The 20,178-nt window shown below is 41.9% G+C and overlaps 2 protein-coding genes across 2 annotated transcripts; both read right to left on the bottom strand.

Moving 5' to 3' along the window:
* Positions 1-257: 257 nt before the first annotated feature.
* Positions 258-7,132, bottom strand: LOC127183496 (tripartite motif-containing protein 16-like). The gene is made up of 6 exons (XM_051139578.1): positions 6,379-7,132; positions 5,109-5,204; positions 4,776-5,009; positions 2,162-2,367; positions 2,020-2,039; positions 258-1,792 (listed from the first exon to the last, which is right to left on the bottom strand). Exons 1-6 carry the CDS (start codon positions 6,817-6,819, stop codon positions 1,269-1,271), a joined length of 1,521 nt encoding a protein of 506 aa, XP_050995535.1. The 5' UTR covers positions 6,820-7,132; the 3' UTR covers positions 258-1,268.
* Positions 7,133-10,404: 3,272 nt separating this feature from the next.
* On the bottom strand, positions 10,405-15,881 carry LOC127183279 (tripartite motif-containing protein 16-like). Its single transcript, XM_051139217.1, has 6 exons — positions 15,256-15,881; positions 12,793-12,888; positions 12,460-12,693; positions 11,575-11,734; positions 11,384-11,434; positions 10,405-11,155 (listed from the first exon to the last, which is right to left on the bottom strand). Exons 1-6 carry the CDS (start codon positions 15,832-15,834, stop codon positions 10,641-10,643), a joined length of 1,635 nt encoding a protein of 544 aa, XP_050995174.1. The 5' UTR covers positions 15,835-15,881; the 3' UTR covers positions 10,405-10,640.
* Positions 15,882-20,178: the final 4,297 nt, after the last annotated feature.

Genomic DNA, 20,178 nt, shown 5'->3' with positions numbered 1-20,178 from the left:
ACCCCTTAACTTTCCTCGCCCAGATGTCAAATGCAAATCAGCGCCTGATGCGTTGGCTTCTAATTATACAAGAATATAATCTTGAGGTCCGTCATCTAAGAGGTTCTGAAAATGTGATTGCCGATGCACTATCCAGGGCCAATGGTGCTAAAACTTAAATTGATGTGTTACACTTTTTTTCTCAGCCCCTCCCTTTTGTTTTTGCATTGGGTAAAATGCAAAAATTTGAGAAAAAAAGGGCAAGGGTGAGAAAACAAGCAGTCTTATATATTGAGTTGATGAGTGCCAGGGTTGGGTCAGGCATGCAAGAGGATTTTACCGCCGCTGCCTGTCCAGGGCCAATTTAGTCTGTGATGTTGAGGAGGTTGTTTGGCCTGTCCCAGACCAAAGACAGGATGCTGGGGCAGAATAATTATTTTTGTTGTTATTTGCCGTTTTGTGCTGTACTCTACACTACAATAAATTAAGGATTAAAACGCTTGCAAATGCATACATTTATTGTGTTCATCATGTGATTTTTTTTTTTCTCCCAAGAACACTTGGAAACACTTGGAACAACTGTTGGAAAATGAACATATTTAAACATTTAAAAATGATTAGTGTTAAACAATGTGTTACTTTTAAATCTTTAAAAGAATACAATGAATATTATTTCCACATGATCTCATTGAGTTATGCTGCTAATATGTCTATCTTGTACCATTTCATTAAAGTTTAGTTAAAGACCATCTGGAAGTTACCACTGGAATAGTTGCCTAGTTTTCTGAAAAAATAGAAATAGACTTTTGCTTTTTGAACACCTAAAGAATTTGAACACTATGCAAAAATATCTTGAGTAGTTTTCTTAAATAATACAACAGTAAAGTAATTACTTTGAGGTGGGCTTTTATTTGAAATACGGTGGCTTAATTTGACTTTTCTACACTGTAATAATCAGTCCCAGCAAGGGACAATTGTAACATTTTGACTTTTTACATTTAATTTAATGTTACAGTCTTGTGCTTATTAGTGCTAATTAGTAAAAATATATGAATTGTATTATTAATTAGTGCTACTATTTTTATTTCTTGAATCAAAAGATGACTGGTCTATTTCAAGTAGTCTGTGAGTTATAAAGCAACTCAATGTAAAAAATCTAAAAATTGCCCTGTCTCCCCTATTGAAACAATAAAGACAAAACAAGAGACTCTATAGCGTCTCACTGTTACTGATTCATCATCAGCTCAAAGCATTATGGGTAGAATCTCTCATCAGTCTATTCTGATTCATCAACACAGTTTCACTGATGATCCAGAACCAAACCAAAACCCAGGATAGAGCGGCTGAGTGAATGTGGTCTGGACTGTGTGGATGAGGCTCATTGTGTCAGAGACGCTGTAGAAGGACAGAGTTCCTGCACTGTGATCCACAAACACTCCTATTCTACTGCTGATGGACTTTACAGGGAGATCAGTCACTATGTTATTGTGTATGAATGAGTAACTGGAGGGAGAGCAGCCCAAACTCCAGGACTGACCATTAGATCCAAACAAACACTCATTACCCCGTCCCTTCCTGCTGATGCTCTTATATGACACTGATATAAACACAGCTCTATCTCCACTCCACTGCAGCTCCCAGTAACAGCGTCCACACACACTCTCTCTACACAACACCTGACAATAATGATCAAATCTGTCTGGATGATCAGGATACGACTGATCAGTTTTAGTGCCAGTAATCACTCTGTTTCTTTCAGACAGACGGAGGAGTTTATTCAGTGTGTTCAGATCCAGAGTGAGCTGATGGGAATCTGATGGAGAGAAAACACATCAGAATCAAGAATTATGAATCTGTCTGATGTTTCATGTAGCTGAACTCTTCATGTTCAGTGTATCATCAGTGTGTCAGTACAGATGAGCAGATATCCTGTGCAAATCATCATTTACATCATCAATTATAAAACTCTTCTTTCACCTTCTACAGGAAGAACATGAACACACTCAGTGAGTTTTTCTGCTTGTTTTCTTACTGACTTACATTGTAGGAAGTCGTTCCTGGTCCAGAAAACAATGTTGGTGAATGTGACTGTGGAAATCAACAGACATGAACAGTGTGATTCTCATGATCCTGCATCCATTCCTAACACATTTCTAATATGATGTTCTCCATGATATGAGATGATGATGGACTCGTTTCTGAGAGCAGATGAATCTCCAGGACTTTACCTCTGTCTGAGATCTTCTTGAGCTCCTCTTTGCAGAAATCCTCCAGTTTGTCTCTCAGCTGATGGACAGATTCTCTCAGTCCATCAAAAGAGACGAAAGAACTAAAGGGATCATCATTTCCGTCTGTAGATTCAGGAGGTGCTGAGAGAGACTGGAAACTCTACAGAAAACAGAAATCAAAACTCATCAGCTCCACACTTCACCCAATAACCTGCACCAACATCAGATTTGACTCGACTGATCTTTAGTAACTCAATCCAGCACTTTCACAGCATCAGCTTCATTCTTCTCATATTCATTATATCACATTAGAGCTACAGATTCTAGTATTTGTCACTTACACTATATGTGAACTTTTTAGGAAATAGTTTGGATGATAAAATATCTACTAAGAACATAAATGTCCATCTTACAGCTCAAACACATCAATTGAGTCTCATTGTAGGGTTGAGTAGATTTGCTCAGGAACAGCAGCGCAAATTCTATGATTAGATTGACCATTATTTATAACTTTGGAGACACTGAAACTTCACAAAGACCCTTAAGACATGACAGGTTTGGTTTGGGTTTCAAAACAAACCAATACAATAAATTAATGTGTTACAGACAAATAAACATCAATTTTGTCAGGTCTGAAGGTCATCTGATCCAATTAAAATGGCTATTACTCAGAATGACATCATAAATCAAAAGGAAAAATGAGGTCAATGCTGAAATATGTGAATTTTTGAACTGTGGGTGGCGCTAGTGGTGTTTGACAGCTAAATACACTGCTCAAAAAAATAAAGGGAACACTTAAACAACACAATGTAACTCCAAGTCAATCACACTTCTGTGAAATCAAACTGCCCACTTAGGAAGCAACACTGACAATCAATTTCACATGCTGTTGTGCAAATGGAATAGACAACAGGTGGAAATTATAGGCAATTAGCAAGACACCCCCAATAAAGGAGTGGTTCTGCAGGTGGTGACCACAGACCACTTCTCAGTTCCTACGCTTTCTGGCTGATGTTTTGGTCACTTTTGAATGCTGGCGGTGCTTTCACTCTAGTGGTAGCATGAGACGGAGTCTACAACCCACACAAGTGGCTCAGGTAGTGCAGCTCATCCCGGATGGCACATCAATGCGAGCTGTGGCAGGAAGGTTTGCTGTGTCTGTCAGCGTAGTGTCCAGAGCATGGAGGCGCTACCAGGAGACAGGCCAGTACATCAGGAGACATGGAGGAGGCCGTAGGAGGGCAACAACCCAGCAGCAGGACCGCTACCTCCGCCTTTGTGCAAGGAGGAACAGGAGGAGCACTGCCAGAGCCCTGCAAAATGACCTCCAGCAGGCCACAAATGTGCATGTGTCTGCTCAAACGGTCAGAAACAGACTCCATGAGGGTGGTATGAGGGCCCGACGTCCACAGGTGGGGGTTGTGCTTACTGCCCAACACCGTGCAGGACGTTTGGCATTTTCCAGAGAACACCAAGATTGGCAAATTCGCCACTGGCGCCCTGTGCTCTTCACAGATGAAAGCAGGTTCACACTGAGTATGTGACAGACGTGACAGAGTCTGGAGACGCCGTGGAGAAAGTTCTGCTGCCTGCAACATCCTCCAGCATGACCGGTTTGGCAGTGGGTCAGTAATGGTGTGGGGTGTCATTTCTTTGGAGAGCCGCACAGCCCTCCATGTGCTCGCCAGAGGTAGCCTGACTGCCATTAGGTACCGAGATGAGATCCTCAGACCCCTTGTGAGACCATATGCTGGTGCGGTTGGCCCTGGGTTCCTCCTAATGCAAGACGATGCTAGACCTCATGTGGCTGGAGTGTGTCAGCAGTTACTGCAAGACGAAGCCATTGATGCTATGGACTGGCCCGCCCGTTCCCCAGACCTGAATCCAATTGAGCACATCTGGCCTCATCCACATCTCGCTCCATCCACCAATGCCACGTTGCACCACAGACTGTCCAGGAGTTGGCAGATGCTTTAGTCTAGGTCTGGGAGGAGATCCCTCAGGAGACCATCCGCCACCTTATCAGGAGCATGCCCAGACGTTGTAGGGAGGTCATACAGGCACGTGGAGGCCACACACACTACTGAGCCTCATTTTGACTTGTTTTAAGGACATTACATCAAAGTTGGATCAGCCTATAGTGTGTTTTTCCACTTCAGTTTTGAGTGTGACTCCAAATCCAGACCTCCATGGGTTAATAAATTTGATTTTCATTGATAATTTTTGTGTGATTTTGTTGTCAGCACATTCAACTATGTAAAGAACAAAGTATTCAATAAGAATATTTCATTCATTCAGATCTAGGATGTGTTATTTTAGTGTTCCCTTTATTTTTTTGAGCAGTGTATATCTTTCCAGAAGAAGGAGCTGAGAGAAATGATTCCTAAGAAATTTCCAGAGCTGAAAGCCATTTGTAAGTGGCGTCTCTTTCAGAAGAAGATGATCAGATGAGAGTCTGACTGATGATTATATAATAAGACACTGATGAAATGTTTCTCTGTGAGTCTCCTGTCACAGCAGGATGTGTCTCAAGTCCACTATGATGGTGTTCTTCTAGATCTGTGTTACCTGCAGGAACTGGATGTGATCCTGTGTGTGTGAAAGCTGCTCCAGCTCAGCGTCTCTCCTCCTCAGATCATTGATCTCCTGCTCCAGTCGCTCCAGTCGTCCTTCAGCTGGACTCACCGCTCGCTTTTCCTGATCTCTGATCAGCCGTATCAGCTCAGAGCGGCTTCTCTCAATGGAGCGGATGAGCTCAGTAAAGATCCTCTCACTGTCCTCCACTGCTGTCTGTGCAGAGCGCTGTTAGGACACACAGTGATTCAGGCTTCAGTGGGACTGAAAGAGACAAGAGAGTCTGAACTGAGACTGAGACAAACTTCTCTTCTTCTCCAGACTCACCTTATGAGACTCCACAGCCTCTCTCAGCTGCTGAAGATCTTTCTCTCTCTGCTGGATTCTCTGCTGGAACGTCTTCTGCGTCTCCTTCAGCTGCTTCTGCAGGACAAACGGATGATAGCGAATGTCACAGAAAACTACTGACACTAAATCATCATGAGAACAGATGAATCCAGTAAAAGTGGAGCTGATAATGAATGGCTGTAGATTCAAACTCCAGGGGCCTTGTTTATAAAGCATGTGTATGCACAAATTTGATCTCAGACTGTGCGTATGTTGAAAGCCACTGGAACGTTCATATTTATAAACACAGTCTTTTGCATGGAAAAGTGCTTAAAGCCACGTCAGGGTCTGAGGAGACGTACACACTTTTCCTTGCGTCAAATTGGAGCACTGCAGGTATTTGGAAATATAAGCAGCGGCCATAATGATGATGATGATGATAATAATAATAATCGTATTAGGGGATGTGCATTTTGGTTATTTTTTTTCTGACAGACATCATCAAATTTATGTAACTGCATTTTATTTATTTATATTTTATTTTAATTTATTTTTTGGTTGATGCAGTTGTTGTTCTGTTTTGCATGGTTTGAGATGTGCTATGTTTGCCTTGTGCTTTTGTGTGATGATAGAACTGAAAAAAAAAGCTATATTGAGTTTTGGTTTATTTCTGTGATTCACTCCATAAATTAAAAAGAAACAAGACTGCTAAAAAGGCATCTTGTTTTTCTTGATGCTTCAAATTAAAGCCTCACTAAAATTCTTTTGCTTGCCACCCGCCATTCTCAAACAACAGTTTTCAACGTTGACTGATGCTCTTTTATATGCTGATGATATTAATTAGGGGGTGTTTACAAGGCGGAGATCTGACACCAGTCAGCTGCGCACAATTTCAAGATCATTTGTGATTTATAAATGTCATATCCGGATAAGAGGCGTACGCACACGTTTTTGTGTGCACGTTCGTTTTCTCTGAATCACACTTACATACTTTTGAGGAATGATCTTAGAACAAATTTAGGATGATTTATACGCAAACTTTTTTAAATAAGGCCACAGAAGTGATGATTGGTATAATTATCTTAATATCAGTAGCATAAGGAACGCTTCACACTGCGTGTGTTATTATTATAAAAGTGAAACTGACACAGATGTGGAGTTTCACACTGACAGTGTTTCTGTGTTCTGTGTAATGAAGCTGCGGTTCTACACAGAAAATAAACAGACTGTTGAATCACTGAGTATTAACTTGATTGTTAGTTTTAAATACCTGTTTCTCTGTCCTCTGTGCTGCAGCTGATACAGTGTCGTGGTTTTTATGTTCGTCCATCGTACACAGCACACATATACATTTCTGATCAGTGCGACAGAAAACCTCAAGGATCTTCTGATGTTTCTGGCAGATCATCTCCTGCAGTCGTCCAGTGGCTTCAGTCAAACTGTGTCTCTTTCCTTTAAACAAACTCTCATGTTGTTCAAGGTGATTCTGACAGTAAGAGTTCAGACACACCAGACAGGACTTGACGGCTTTGTATTTTGTTCCAGTACAGACGTCACACTGCACATCTCCAGCTCCAGCGTAACAGTCAGCAGGAAGTTTGGTCTTCTTCAGGTTCTTCACCATTCCAGCCAAGCTGGTGTTTCTAGCTAAAGCAGGTCTTGGTCTGAAGGTCTGTTTGCACTGATCCACCGAAATTCTGGCTTTTGCCATTTTACTGCATGAATACAGAGACACAAACACACAACAGCTCAACTACACTTCAGTTTCTCTTTCCCTGAACCAATAAGTTTAAATACTTTCCTGGTTCTGTGTTTGAGTGACGTGTGTAAAACAGGTGTGTCTGTGAATCCGTAAAGCAGGTTCCTCATACCTGCTCCTGTAGAACCTCATTCCTGCTGAGTTTAGCTTCAACACACCTTACTGTTTTTTAAATAAATGTAAAGATCTTGCCTAGTTGATCCATGTGTGTTTAAGTAGAAATCAAACTGAATCAAACCCTGTGGAAAAGTGACACTCCTGGACTAGGAATGGGAAATCTGATTCTTAGTAAATTACTTTGAATTAGTTAAAGCTATGCTTACTCATTCTTGGCCTTGGTGCCCTCTTTCAGGTTGCAGTTGCAGGACACCCTGCTTCCTCCTGCACCTTCTGCTAACCATCCACAGGATCCTGGAAACCAGGTAAGAGTTACACCACACTCACTGCCTCTACATCATGATGCTACGCTTTACGTGTTGGGCATCCACACTTCCTCTCACTGCCCCATATTGACTGTTGTCCCTTTCATGTCACTTGTACAGAGTTTGGGGGACTGGCTAGCACTGCACAAGCCGTCTTGCTGGCTCATTCAGCAATCTGCAAGGTTCAGCTGTGCTCTTTTTTTTATCTCGGTGGCAAACACTCGGTTTTCTGGAATCAGTGAATTCATTCAGGGGAAAATTGCAGTTTCACTAAAGGAATTTCAGAGGTTCTTGTGGCATATGGCATCCGCAGCAGCCGTGGCCTAATGGTTAGAGAGTTGGGCTTGTATGTGAAACGTTGCGGGTTTGATTCCCAGGTCCAGCAGGGATTGAATGTGGGGGGAGTGAATAACCAGCGCTATCTCCACCCTCAATACCACAACTGAGGTGAGTCCCTTGAGCAAGACACCAAACCCCCAAATGCTCCCCGGGCACCGCAGCGATAGCAATATGGCTGCCCACTGCTCTGGGTGTGTGTTCCCTACTCACTACTGTGTGTGCACTTGGATGGGTTAAATGCAGAGCACAAATTCCTAGTATGGGTCACTGTACTTGACCACATATCACATCCTTTTCTTTCCAGTAATAATGCCACTTGAATGGATGCATCTGAGACTGCTTCAGGGGTCTCATTTATAAAACTCTCCGTAGATTTCATCCTAAAAGTATACGTATGCACAAAAGCTAGATTTTGCTAAAAACAGAATTTTTGCCAGAACCTGCAAAAAAATCCCTTTATAAATCCCGGGCAGGGCAAGATTGTGCATACATGTATCTCCACCGTCTCCTCCCTGAAATCACCATTTATGGTGCATACAACACCTAGTTTTACTATGCATTACCTCATCTGCATATCATTTAACACTAAATGTGACACCACATTTAACACTGTCAAAGGTACAAGACATTAAGGAAATATGAGATATGGAATATTATTCCATTTGTGCCATACACATTGATTTTTATTGCTAAAAAAATATCCAGTATCCTTGATTTTTTTTTTTTTTTTACAGTGGCCAAATAGTATTTCGATTATTTTAAACAATTCAAATCAATTTAGATTTATGCATTTATGCTGATCAGGGGAACATAAGGTGAACATCTATTTTCAGTGGGAAAAGTCTATATGTATTGCAGTGTAGATTTGTCTGACTCTACACATTATGATTAAAGTATCAAAGTAGTACCTTAAATTTAAAGAACTTTAAAAAGTATTTTAAATTTTAAAAGTATTTGTGCAAGTCTTACAGTTTTCTTTGAGTTGTATCCTTCAAATACAGTGGTATTTTTCATAATGTTGTGGAGACGCCTTTGCACGACATCAGCACCTCTGTGCAGCTGCGGTTGTACAGTAATCTGTTATCAATGGACCTATTCAAACCCGAGACTATTTGACCACTAAATCCAGCAGTGTCTGTCATAATATCGAAGTGCACATCAGTGAGCAAACGGTATTGTTTGTCCTGCTTTGGTTCCGGCCATTGCTTCAGTTCAAGGATGTGCCTGTCCAGAAGAACAACACTGTGACAAGGTGGATTATGCTCATGTTGCAACTCGCCCACCATCTCTTCCTCTGGAGTCAGACAAAACTCCTATGGCTGTGTGCCATTCACATCCTGGGGAAGCTCAATCATTCATCTGATGCACTGTCATGACAGCTTATGCTCCTAGTGGTTCAGCTAATCTGGAGTTGAGTTGGTGAAAAACCCTGGTAGACCTGTTTGCTTCCCAGGAACCTTCCCATTGCCAGCTGTTCTATTCCCTGACCGAGGCTCCTCTTGGCATGGATTCATTGGTGTACTGCTGGCCCCACGGTCTGCACAAGTACACATTTTTCCAAGTGAGTCTGCTTGCACACATATTTGGCAAAATCAGGGAGGATGAGGTGCAGGACTTGATGGTTGCGCTCTACTGGCCCACCCGGACCTGGATTTCAGACCTGATGCTCTTCATGACAGCCCCTCCCAGCGCCTTTCTCAAGGATGGGCACCATATGGTACTCATGTCAAGATCTGTGGAACCTCCAGGTGTGGCTCCTAGACAGGATGCTGAAGACTTAAGTGGCCTATCACAGGTAATGATAGACACTATCACTATCAGACCAGATCCCTCTCTACCAGACAGGCTTTACATCATGACACAGTGGACAGCAGGTCCCTGGGGAAGCACAACCTGATCATCAGGTTCCTGAAAGGTGCTAGGAGGTTAAACCCTCCAAGACCCCACCTCCGAGGTCCTTGCTGCGCTACAGAGAGCTCCCTTTGAACTGCTTGAGTCAGCTGAGCTTAAGATTCTATATTTTAAAACAGCACTCCTGGCCTTGCTCACTTCCATTAAGACGTTGGAAAATCTGCAGGCATTTTTGGTCAAGCAAACATGACTAAAACTGACTCTCAGGTGATCCTAAGACCCCAGTCTGGATACGTGCCTAAAGTTTCCGTCACTCCCTTGCAGGACCAGGTGTTGAACTTGCAGGCACTGCCCTTGGGGGAGACAGACCCAGCCCTTGAAAGATTTTTTTTTGTTACAATCTCCAGGTTGAGCTAGTTTCCTCCTGTGTGTTTGGTCCAAACAGGTAACAGGCAGGAGAACTGGCTCTGTGTCAGTGCAAAACAAAGACATTGTGTTCCTCCTGCCACAACCTTGAGTGACTGGGATGCGTTCTCGGCCCTTCAGCACAAACCTGAATGAGTGTATGCACACTGTTATCTTATGTGCCTCTATGTAGGGGGAGTTGCTGGACATGTAAATTCTACTCGCCAATGTTCATTAGCCATTTCTCAGACTAAAGGTGATTGGGGTCCCCCAAATTATTAACAAGATATAACTTTAACAGTAATTAAATGTGTTTTTAACAAATGCATGTTAATAAAAACAGCAGCTTGTGACACCAGAACACAAATACTGGAAAGGGCTGGAGCTCCATGAGGTGAATAAACAAAATTACTTATTGACTCTGTGATCATTTGAAATGAAATATAATTTTGATAGTAATAATAAAAATGATTGATGCAACATTTAAAACTAAATGGCTGATTTTAATCAACACAAACACAGAAAAGCACAGAAACACATGGTCACTCAGCAGGACTCACACACACTGATCTTACTGTCTATATGAGGATTTATTACACACATTTATTCTGACATGTTATTTCACTGACAGAAGTTCAGCTGCAGTATTAATGTCATGAAGAGAAAAGAAGAGACTCTATAACATCTCACTGTTACTGATTCATCATCAGCTCAAAGCATTATGGGTAGAATCTCTCATCAATCTATTCTGATTCATCAACACAGACTCACTAATCCAGAACCAACCCAAAACCCAGGATAGAGCGGCTGAGTGAATGTGGTCTGGACTGTGTGGATGAGGCTCATTGTGTCAGAGACGCTGTAGAAGGACAGAGTTCCTGCACTGTGATCCACAAACACTCCTATTCTACTGCTGATGGACTTCACAGGGAGAACAGACTCTATGTTATTGTGTATGAATGAGTAACTGGAGGGACAGCACTCCAAACTCCAGGACTGACCATTAAATCCAAACCCACAGTCGTTACCCCGTCCCTTCCTGCTGATGCTCTTATATGACACTGATATATACACACATCCACTCCATTGCAGCTCCCAGTAACAGCGTCCACACACACTCTCTCTACACAACACCTGATACCACTCATCAAATCTGTCTGGATGATCAGGATACGACTGATCTGTGTAAGTGTGAGTAATCACTCTGTTGTTCTCAGACAGACAGAGGAGTTTATTCAGTGTGTTCAGATCCAGAGTGAGCTGATGGGAATCTGATGGAGATAAAACACATCAGAATCAGGAATTATGAATCTGTTTGATGTTTTCATGTAGCTGAACTCTTCATGTTCAGTGTATCATCAGTGTGTCAGTACAGATGAGCAGATATCCTGTGCAAATCATCATTTACATCATCAATTATAAAACTCTTCTTTCACCTTCTACAGGAAGAACATGAACACACTCAGTGAGTTTTTCTGCTTGTTTTCTTACTGACTTACATTGTAGGAAGTCCTGGTTCCTGGTCCTGGGAACAGTGTTGGTGAATGTGACTGTGGAAATCAACAGACATGAACAGTGTGATTCTCATGATCCTGCATCCATTCCTAACACATTTCTAATATGATGTTCTCCATGATATGAGATGATGATGGACTCGTTTCTGAGAGCAGATGAATCTCCAGGACTTTACCTCTGTTTGAGATCTTCTTGAGCTCCTCTTTGCAGAAATCCTCCAGTTTGTCTCTCAGCTGATGGACAGATTCTCTCAGATCATCAAAAGAGACGAAAGAACTGAAGAGATCATCATTTCCGTCTGTAGATTCAGGAGGTGCTGAGAGAGACTGGAAACTCTACAGAAAACAGAAATCAAAACTCATCAGCTCCACACTTCACCCAATAACCTGCACCAACATCAGATTTGACTCGACTGATCTTTAGTAACTCAATCCAGCACTTTCACAGCATCAGCTTCATTCTTCTCATATTCATTATATCACATTAGAGCTACAGATTCTAGTATTTGACACTTACACTATATGTGAACTTTCTAGGAAATAGTTTGTATGATTAAACATCTGCTAAGAGCATAAATGTCCATCTTACAGCTCAAACACATCAATGGAGTCTCACTGTAGGGTTGAGTAGATTTGCTCAGGAACAGCAGCTCAAATTGTACTATTAGATTGACCATTATTTATAACTTTGGAGAGACTGAAACTTCACAAAGACCCTTAAGACATGACAGGTTTGGTTTGGTTTCTAATAGAAACCAATACAATAAATTCATGTGTTACAGACAAATAAAAATCAAGTTTTGAACTGTTGGTGGCGCTAGTGGTGTTTGACAGATAATTATATCTTCCAGAAGAAAGAGCTGAGAGAAATGATTCCTAAGAGATTTCAGGAGCTGAAAGCCATTTGTAAGCGGTGTCTCTTTCAGAAGAAGATGATCAGATGAGAGTCTGACTGATGATTATATAATAAGACACTGATGAAATGTTTCTCTGTGAGTCTCCTGTCACAGCAGGATGTGTCTCAAGTCCACTATGATGGTGTTCTTCTAGATCTGTGTTACCTGCAGGAACTGGATGTGATCCTGTGTGTGTGAAAGCTGCTCCAGCTCAGCGTCTCTCCTCCTCAGATCATTGATCTCCTGCTCCAGTCGCTCCAGTCGTCCTTCAGCTGGACTCACCGCTCGCTTTTCCTGATCTCTGATCAGCCGTATCAGCTCAGAGCGGCTTCTCTCAATGGAGCGGATGAGCTCAGTAAAGATCCTCTCACTGTCCTCCACTGCTGTCTGTGCAGAGCGCTGTTAGGACACACAGTGATTCAGGCTTCAGTGGGACTGAAAGAGACAAGAGAGTCTGAACTGAGACTGAGACAAACTTCTCTTCTTCTCCAGACTCACCTTATGAGACTCCACAGCCTCTCTCAGCTGCTGAAGATCTTTCTCTCTCTGCTGGATTCTGTCCTGGAACGTCTTCTGTGTCTCCTTCAGCTGCTTCTGCAGGACAAATGGATGATAGTGACAATCAGACAAAAGGCTGGCTTTTTACGGGCACAGTGGGCTAGGGTCAGCCCACACCAAACCTAAACAGGCCCAGTGCAGGTTTGCCCAAGTGAGGCCCACAGCTTAAGGCTCGTCGCAGGCTCTCTGTGAGCAGCCCACACTAGTGGACTGTCCACATTAATCTCATGATGGCCCAGTGTGGATCAGCCCGTTTGGGCCCAGAGCAGCGTATCTACCTTTGGGCCCATGCAGGCTTTGTGTAGGCAGCCGTGTAATGCAACTAGGAGAATACTACCAACATTGACTGGCCATTCTTTAACCACTCAACTGAACTGAAATTGCTCACCAGCCTGTTGTTTCATATAGGCCAGGAATCCTCAAACCTGGCTCATAATATCCACTTTCCTGCAGAATTTCCCTGCGTTCCATTCGGAAGGGCTCATCCCTATGCCCTAATCTCTTCAAAGGGTTTACCCTCCAGAGTGAGAGCGTCGAAGGGTTGAAGGGTGTAGGGGACCACACAACTGTTTCTTGAAGTGCCCTTCTGCGTCATCATCCCGTGACCACATGGAGGCACTGTCATCATGGAAAGAATCAGCGCAAAGGATCATGGGGGCCTGAAGTGTCAATCAGTTGTACACTTCGAAATCCTTCATTCCAAAGGGCCCTTTGAAGGAGCCAGTTTTGAGCACTTTGGTTTGGAACGACCCTTCAATATGGCGGCCATGATTGTTTTCACTTATTAGAAAACCACAGGTGGGTGAGTCTGATCAAAGTAGGAGCTAAACTCTGCAGGAAAGTGGATCTCACGAGCCAGGTTTAAGGATCCTGATATAGGCCTATTTGCTTTTTCAGAGGCTGATTGAAAATGTTCCTTTCAGACAAGTCCTTCTGATTCAGAAGTTGTGAGTGAGATAAAGGTGTGGTTGCGAAATTCAAGAGACAGAGTGGGTGGACGGAAGGAGCGCTACCACTGTCTACTGACAAGTTCCCTGTTGAAAAAAACAGCATATGCTGGTTAGGTAGGTTTTGATGCTGTGATGTTGGTTTATGCTGGCTCTTTGCTGGTCCTTAGCTGGTTTAAGCTGGTCCTGGACCAGCACATGACCAGCATAAACCAGCCAAAACCAGCATCCCAGCATCAAAACCTACCTAACCATATGCTGGTCCTTTCAACAGGGTTGAGAGGCTGAAGATGGACATGAGGAGGAGAAAATACTGTAGCAGGCACAGTAATCTCACGATTCACAATGCACAAAATATTAGAAGAATCTTCTAAATAATGAATGGGGTCTAGAGTTTATATGAATGTACTGTCTGTTTTCAGAAAAATTTACATGGCGTATTTTTTTTTCATCTAGCATCTGTAAATTGCATTATAAATCAGTGTTAATAAGCATAGTACAGCTTTGTGTACAGCAGTAACCAAGAACACTATCGTTGCTTAGTGTTGAGCCCTGTATTAACTTTAATTTGTCAAAATATTGCACCCTTTCCTGCATACTAAGTCCTTTTCTATATGATTTAGCAGCTTCCACACATTTTTCCATGGTTTAGAAAGCATAAATTAACAGAACGTCTTCAATAGTGCATTAACCGTGCAATCCATGCTGCTGTTTGCATATATGTATCGCCACAATACCCGTGCAACTGACCAAAATGTGATGTCAGTGCAAACCTTCTATATGTAGTCCCTTTTAGAGAGTGTTAAATTAGCTGTATTAACCTGAATTTAATGTTTTTAGTATGTTGTATTTAAGAAATTCATTGATTTGAAATCCTTTTGACTACAGTACATTTTGGACAATACAGACATTATTTATGTGGTGACTGTATCCATTTCAGATGCATATTAACGGTTATTCCCAAAGACTAAAGTTATAGCAGTATTTATAATGCAATAGATTAACAGTGTGGGAGTGTTTGCACACCACATATGCAAGTATTATAAAAGTGAAACTGACACCAACATAGCGCTTCACACTGACAGTGTTTCTTCTGTGTTAAGTTGCAGCTCTAGACACAAAATAAATGAAGCGAAGCTTTAAATGACTGAAATCATCTGGACTCTGTCAGATCTACTGAACAGAAAGTCGTATGTCACTGCATAGAAGAATGCAAGAATATATTTTGTCAAACAACGTGAATAGTTCACTCCATTATTTTATGCTGCTTTACCAAAGCCTATTATACAAAAGATTGTGTTGATGATCAACAGTGCATTTTCAGCGAACAGTGAAATTCTTCTGCTGTTCCTTTCTGCTGTCGTGTGCAGTGTAAATGCTGTAAGATGTTAATATGGGTGCTGATATAAACACACATGAGACTAGTCTCAGCAATATATCGTCTAGTTTTAAATACCTGTTTCTCTGTCCTCTGTGCTGCAGCTGATAAAGTGTCATGGTTTTTGTGTTCATCAATCGTACACAGCACACATATACATTTCTGATCAGTGCGACAGAAAACCTCAAGGATCTTCTCATGTGTCTGGCAGATCATCTCCTGCAGTCGTCCAGTGGCATCAGTCACTTTGTGTCTCTTTCCTTTAAACAAACTCTCATGTTGTTCAAGGTGATTCTGACAGTAAGAGTTCAGACACATCAGACAGGACTTGACGGCTTTGTATTTTGTTCCAGTACAGACGTCACACTGCACATCTCCAGCTCCAGCGTAACAGTCAGCAGGAAGTTTGGTCTTCTTCAGTTTCTCCACCACTTCAGCCAGCATGGTGTTTCTAGCTAAAGCAGGTCTTGGTCTGAAGGTCTGTCTGCACTGAGGGCAGCTGTAGACTCTCATCTGATCCTCCTGATCCCAGCAGTCTGTAATACAGATCTTACAGTAACTGTGTCCACACTGGATGGTCACTGGATCCTCCAGTAGATCCTGACAAACTGCACACGTGAACTCATTCTGATCTACTGATATTCTGGCTTCTGCCATTTTACTGCATGAATACAGAGACACAAACACACAACAGCTCAACTACACTTCAGTTTCTTTTAACCTTAACTGAGGAGCTGAAATAGCTTCCTGTGACTCTGCAAAGTAGGTTCCTCATTCCTCACACCTGACTGTTAGCAAAGAAAACACAAAAACCTTCACTAGATGATTCAAGTCAGGTTTTATACTACACTTCACACAACATAAGTCGTCCTCTGTGCAAGAGGACAATAAAAAACAATCAGTTTTTCAGTTAAAGTTCATTGTTAATCCAGTGATGCCACCATCCAGCTTAGTTCAGTTCTCTTCAATAGTGTCTGTGCAATCAAGTTGAGAATATTGACAGATATTAAGTGTCCCCAACTAAGCAAACCAAAGGTAACAATAGCAATAAACCAAACCTCCAGAAACCCCAGAAAAATGGAGATAAAAAACCATGGAAGAAACCAGGCTCTCCTCTGTCTCCTCAGTTCTCCTCTGGCCAGATGAAACCAGCATAGTGAAGTTTAACTCCAGGCTGCAACGCAAGTCAGATTGAGCAGAGGACTCGTCTGTTTCTTGCGGTCTTGTCCCGACTGCTGACGAGGTCTTCACAGGATCGGTCTCTGGGGCTCATCTAGTTGTCCTTGTCTCCGCTGACATTCAGGGCTGTCGAGGTCGTCTCTAGGTGCTGATCCACCATCTGTGCTGGAAACGGACTGGATCCGGTTGACTGAAGTGACCTCGGAATAAGAATGAATCTGTGAGGTGGATGGATTATCTCGGCAAAGGAGAAGTGCTCACTAACACAGATTTAGACAGATTTGTGAACAATATTTGAGAGAAATAGGCCTTTTGTGTACATAGAAAAAGTCTTAGATCTATGAGTTCAGCTCATGAAAAATGGGGGCAAAAACAGAAGTGTTGCATTTATAATTTTGGTCAGTGTAGAAATGTGTTTTCTGTAAGCCAGGTTAAAGAGATTTAAACCGACAGAGTGTGTCTGCGTCCCAACAGTGTTAGGTAGATTGTTCCAGAGTTTGGTCGCTAAAAAGGTAAAGGATCTGCCGCCCACAGTTGGTTTTCTAGGTTTTATCAAATGGCCAACGTTTTTGAGATCGCAGTGGACGTGAAGGACTATAATGCGATAAGTGCTCATTCAAGTACTGAGGTGCTAAACCATTCAGGGCTTTGTAAGTAATTCTTTTTAGTCATGTCTGAATTTTGGCTACTTCATAGGCCTGCATCCTCCACGTCCTTCTGTCTTTTACCACTACCTTGAGGTTGCTTATTCATGGTGGTGTCCGTCTGGATGGTATTCTTTGGGCGTCCTCTCCTGCTTGCTCCACTGACCAGACCCAGCATGATGCATTTTTCTAAAGATGAATTGACATGATATGTCCAAAGAGTGTTAACGGTTGCATGATAATTTCGGCTTGATTTTGCATGGTAATTAATGTCTGGCTTGATTCAGTTTAGGACTTCCGCATTGGTTTTCATCGCCGTCAAAGGAATTCGCAGCAGCCTTCTTAAAGTGTCTTATGTGCAATGAAAGAAGTGCGGCGTGAGCTGTAGATTTTTAGAGTTCAGGAGTAGGTGGAGGTGGAAGAGAGTTTTGGACATCAGCATCCTGACAGACTGATGGATGAAGCTGTTTGAAAGGCTTGTGGAGTGAGCCTGGATGCTCCAGTACCTTCTCCCTCAAGGTATGCTCAGCGATGCTGATGGCTCTGCTAGTGAGTTGGGTGTGGAAGGTGTCCCTAAGGGAGGGCAGAGAGACACCGATGATCTTGCTGCCTACATTTACTGTGTGTTGCAGAGTCTTTCAACAGCATGCAATGCAGCATCCGTATCACACAGTGATAAAGCTGGTGAGGAGGTCCTCAGTTGTGCTCAGGCCAGAGTCTGCTCTACCAGGCAGGCTTATGCCTTGAGAGTCTTTTTGTTGAGTGGTGTTCATCGCGTCGAGTGGACCCCCGAAGATCCCTCATCAGTGTTGTGCTTTCCTTTCTGTAAGATAGGTTGGAGCGGAGGCTGTCCCCCTCTACCTTGAAAGTGGACAGCAAGTCCCCGGAGAAGCATGATCTGATAATCAGGCTCCTGAGAAGCACTAGGAGGTTAAACCCTCCAAGGCCTCATCTCATCCCCTCGTGGGATCTCTCTGTGGTCTCCCTGTGGAGCCGCTCGAGTCAGTTGAGCTTAAGATTCTGTCTTTTAAGATGTCACACCTGACCTCGCTCACTTCCATCAAGAGGTCGGGGGACCTGTGGGCATTTTTGGTCAACAAAACGTGGCTAGAATTCAGGCTGACTGACTCCTGTGTGATCCTTGGACCCCAGCCTGGATATGTGCCCAAAGTCCCATCACTTCCTTCCAGGACCAGGTTATGAACCTGCAAGCACTGCCAGTGTACAGATTGTAAAATTGGGGTAATATGATCATATTTTCTTGACCTGGTAAAGACTCCAGCAGCTGCATTTTGGACTATCTGTAGTTTGTTAATTGAAGGTGCAGGACAAACACCTAGTAGTGCATTACAACAGTTCAGTCTAGAGCTCATGAATGCATGAACTAACTTTTCTGCATCAGAAACAGGTCACATGTTCCTTAGCTTAGCAATGTTTCTAAGATGTAAGAATGCTGTTTTTGTAACATGTGAAATATGATTTTCAAAAGACAAGTTGCTGTCTAATATAACACCTACATTTTGACTTTAGAGGAAGTAACTGTACATCCGTCAAAAGATTATGTGTACTCTCATCTTTATTGGTCATCCAATCTTTTATATCTTTAACACACTCTGTTAGCTTAGATAATTTAGAAGTCTTATTTGGTCTTGTTGAAAAATATAGATGAGTATAATTAGCATAACAATGGAAACTTATCTAATATTTTCTAATAATATTACCAAGGGGCAGCGTATTAATTGAGATGATTCCTCATTTAAATAGACAAAACAGTACCGGTTGGACATGTAGGATATAAAACATCCTAAAGTCTGCCCTTGAATACCCGCACAGTTTTGTAATCGATCTATGAGTATGTTATGATCTGTCATAGTAAACTAGTATTCAAGTAAAATTAGTATTGAGATGCAGCCTTGGCCTGACACAAGAAGTCATTTTAACAAGTGCAGTTTGTGTGCTATGATGGGGCCTGAAACCTGACTGAAATTCTTCATAGATATTTTGCAGGAAGTAACACAGTTGAGCAGACACAACTACATTTTAAACACAAACTGAAGATTTGAAATGGGTCTGTAATTTGATAGTTCATTAAGATTCATTAAGAGGCTCAATAAGCTCCACATAACATCTCTGTTCCCTCCTAACAAGGGTTACATTATGTAACAGATGCTTCTATTAACCTACCCCTCACACAATTTTTGAGGGGAAAAAAAGTCATTCTGTGATGAATGATCAAAAATGACTAGTATTGCTATACCTGTAGGGACATAATGTTGGGATAATGCAGGGAAAACCAGAAGCACACACACACACACACACACACACACAGACTTTTGTACCCACTGTGTGTAAACGTGGTCTTTTCTCTGGTGTCTCGGTCAGTCTCTCTTTCATCAACAGCACTGGGACAATGTGTCTGAGGTCAAAGGTCAAGGGTTAAGGGTCATACCCCTGAGTTTGGCTCTGGCTTTTTCAAGTGTGATAAATAACAGGGAGCTGCTGGATGGGGCTCGGGTCACTCATGTCCAAAAAAACACACACACACACAATCATTTACTCAACACGCAAATACTGTTAAATTATAGAAACTTTCTTAAAACAAGATCCACCTCAAGCAAAATCATCAGGTTCATCTGCTCTGTGAACAAAAGTAGTATGTATAAAAAATGCATATGTTTTCATAATTTTCAAATTTTTGAACATTATTGAAGACCAGATAACAGTGAACAAGCTTCATTAACTTTTTTTTTTTGAAATGTTTTATTTTGATGTAGCAACATAAACGACTGTACATTATTTCAAACAAATGTAGTTACATTCTTCTCTGCTATTCAATTTTCCTTTTTTAACAAAAAACAAAACAAAATAAATTAAAAATAAACCAAAAATAAATACATAAAAATAAAATGAAATCATTTTAATAACAATAGTCACTTGTACAATTTGGAGAAGGTCGAATATAAACTTAATCAAACAAATGCTACATAATGTTAAGTGTTTACTCTTAGTCTGTGATAGAGACTGCAGGAGAAAGTCTGCTGGTGTCCGATGTGGAAAAGGCATACAATGGAGGTTACAATATTTTCATTTAGACGGGAAGGGTCATTTGTTTTAAAGTCCGGCCGTAATGGTCGTACATATTCCACCCACTTGGACCAGACTTTTCTGAACACGTTCT

This window comes from Labeo rohita, chromosome 2 (genome assembly GCF_022985175.1).
Source record: "Labeo rohita strain BAU-BD-2019 chromosome 2, IGBB_LRoh.1.0, whole genome shotgun sequence".
NCBI lineage: Eukaryota > Metazoa > Chordata > Actinopteri > Cypriniformes > Cyprinidae > Labeo > Labeo rohita.
This window is presented reverse-complemented; position numbering and strand designations above follow the sequence as displayed.

What these genes read in the sequence shown, in the direction of transcription:
- LOC127183496 (XM_051139578.1), bottom strand. Translation starts at nt 6,819, where the DNA reads ATGGCAAAAGCCAGAATTTCGGTGGATCAGTGCAAACAGACCTTCAGA. An exon ending in ATCACATCCAGTTCCTGCAG is followed by an intron (nt 2,368 to 4,775) that starts GTAACACAGATC and finishes TGTTTTCTGTAG; the next exon opens with AGTTTCCAGTCTCTCTCAGC. An exon ending in CAGGAACGACTTCCTACAAT is followed by an intron (nt 1,793 to 2,019) that starts GTAAGTCAGTAA and finishes TCTCTCCATCAG; the next exon opens with ATTCCCATCAGCTCACTCTG.
- LOC127183279 (XM_051139217.1), bottom strand. Translation starts at nt 15,834, where the DNA reads ATGGCAGAAGCCAGAATATCAGTAGATCAGAATGAGTTCACGTGTGCA. An exon ending in ATCACATCCAGTTCCTGCAG is followed by an intron (nt 11,735 to 12,459) that starts GTAACACAGATC and finishes TGTTTTCTGTAG; the next exon opens with AGTTTCCAGTCTCTCTCAGC. An exon ending in CAAGAAGATCTCAAACAGAG is followed by an intron (nt 11,435 to 11,574) that starts GTAAAGTCCTGG and finishes TGATTTCCACAG; the next exon opens with TCACATTCACCAACACTGTT.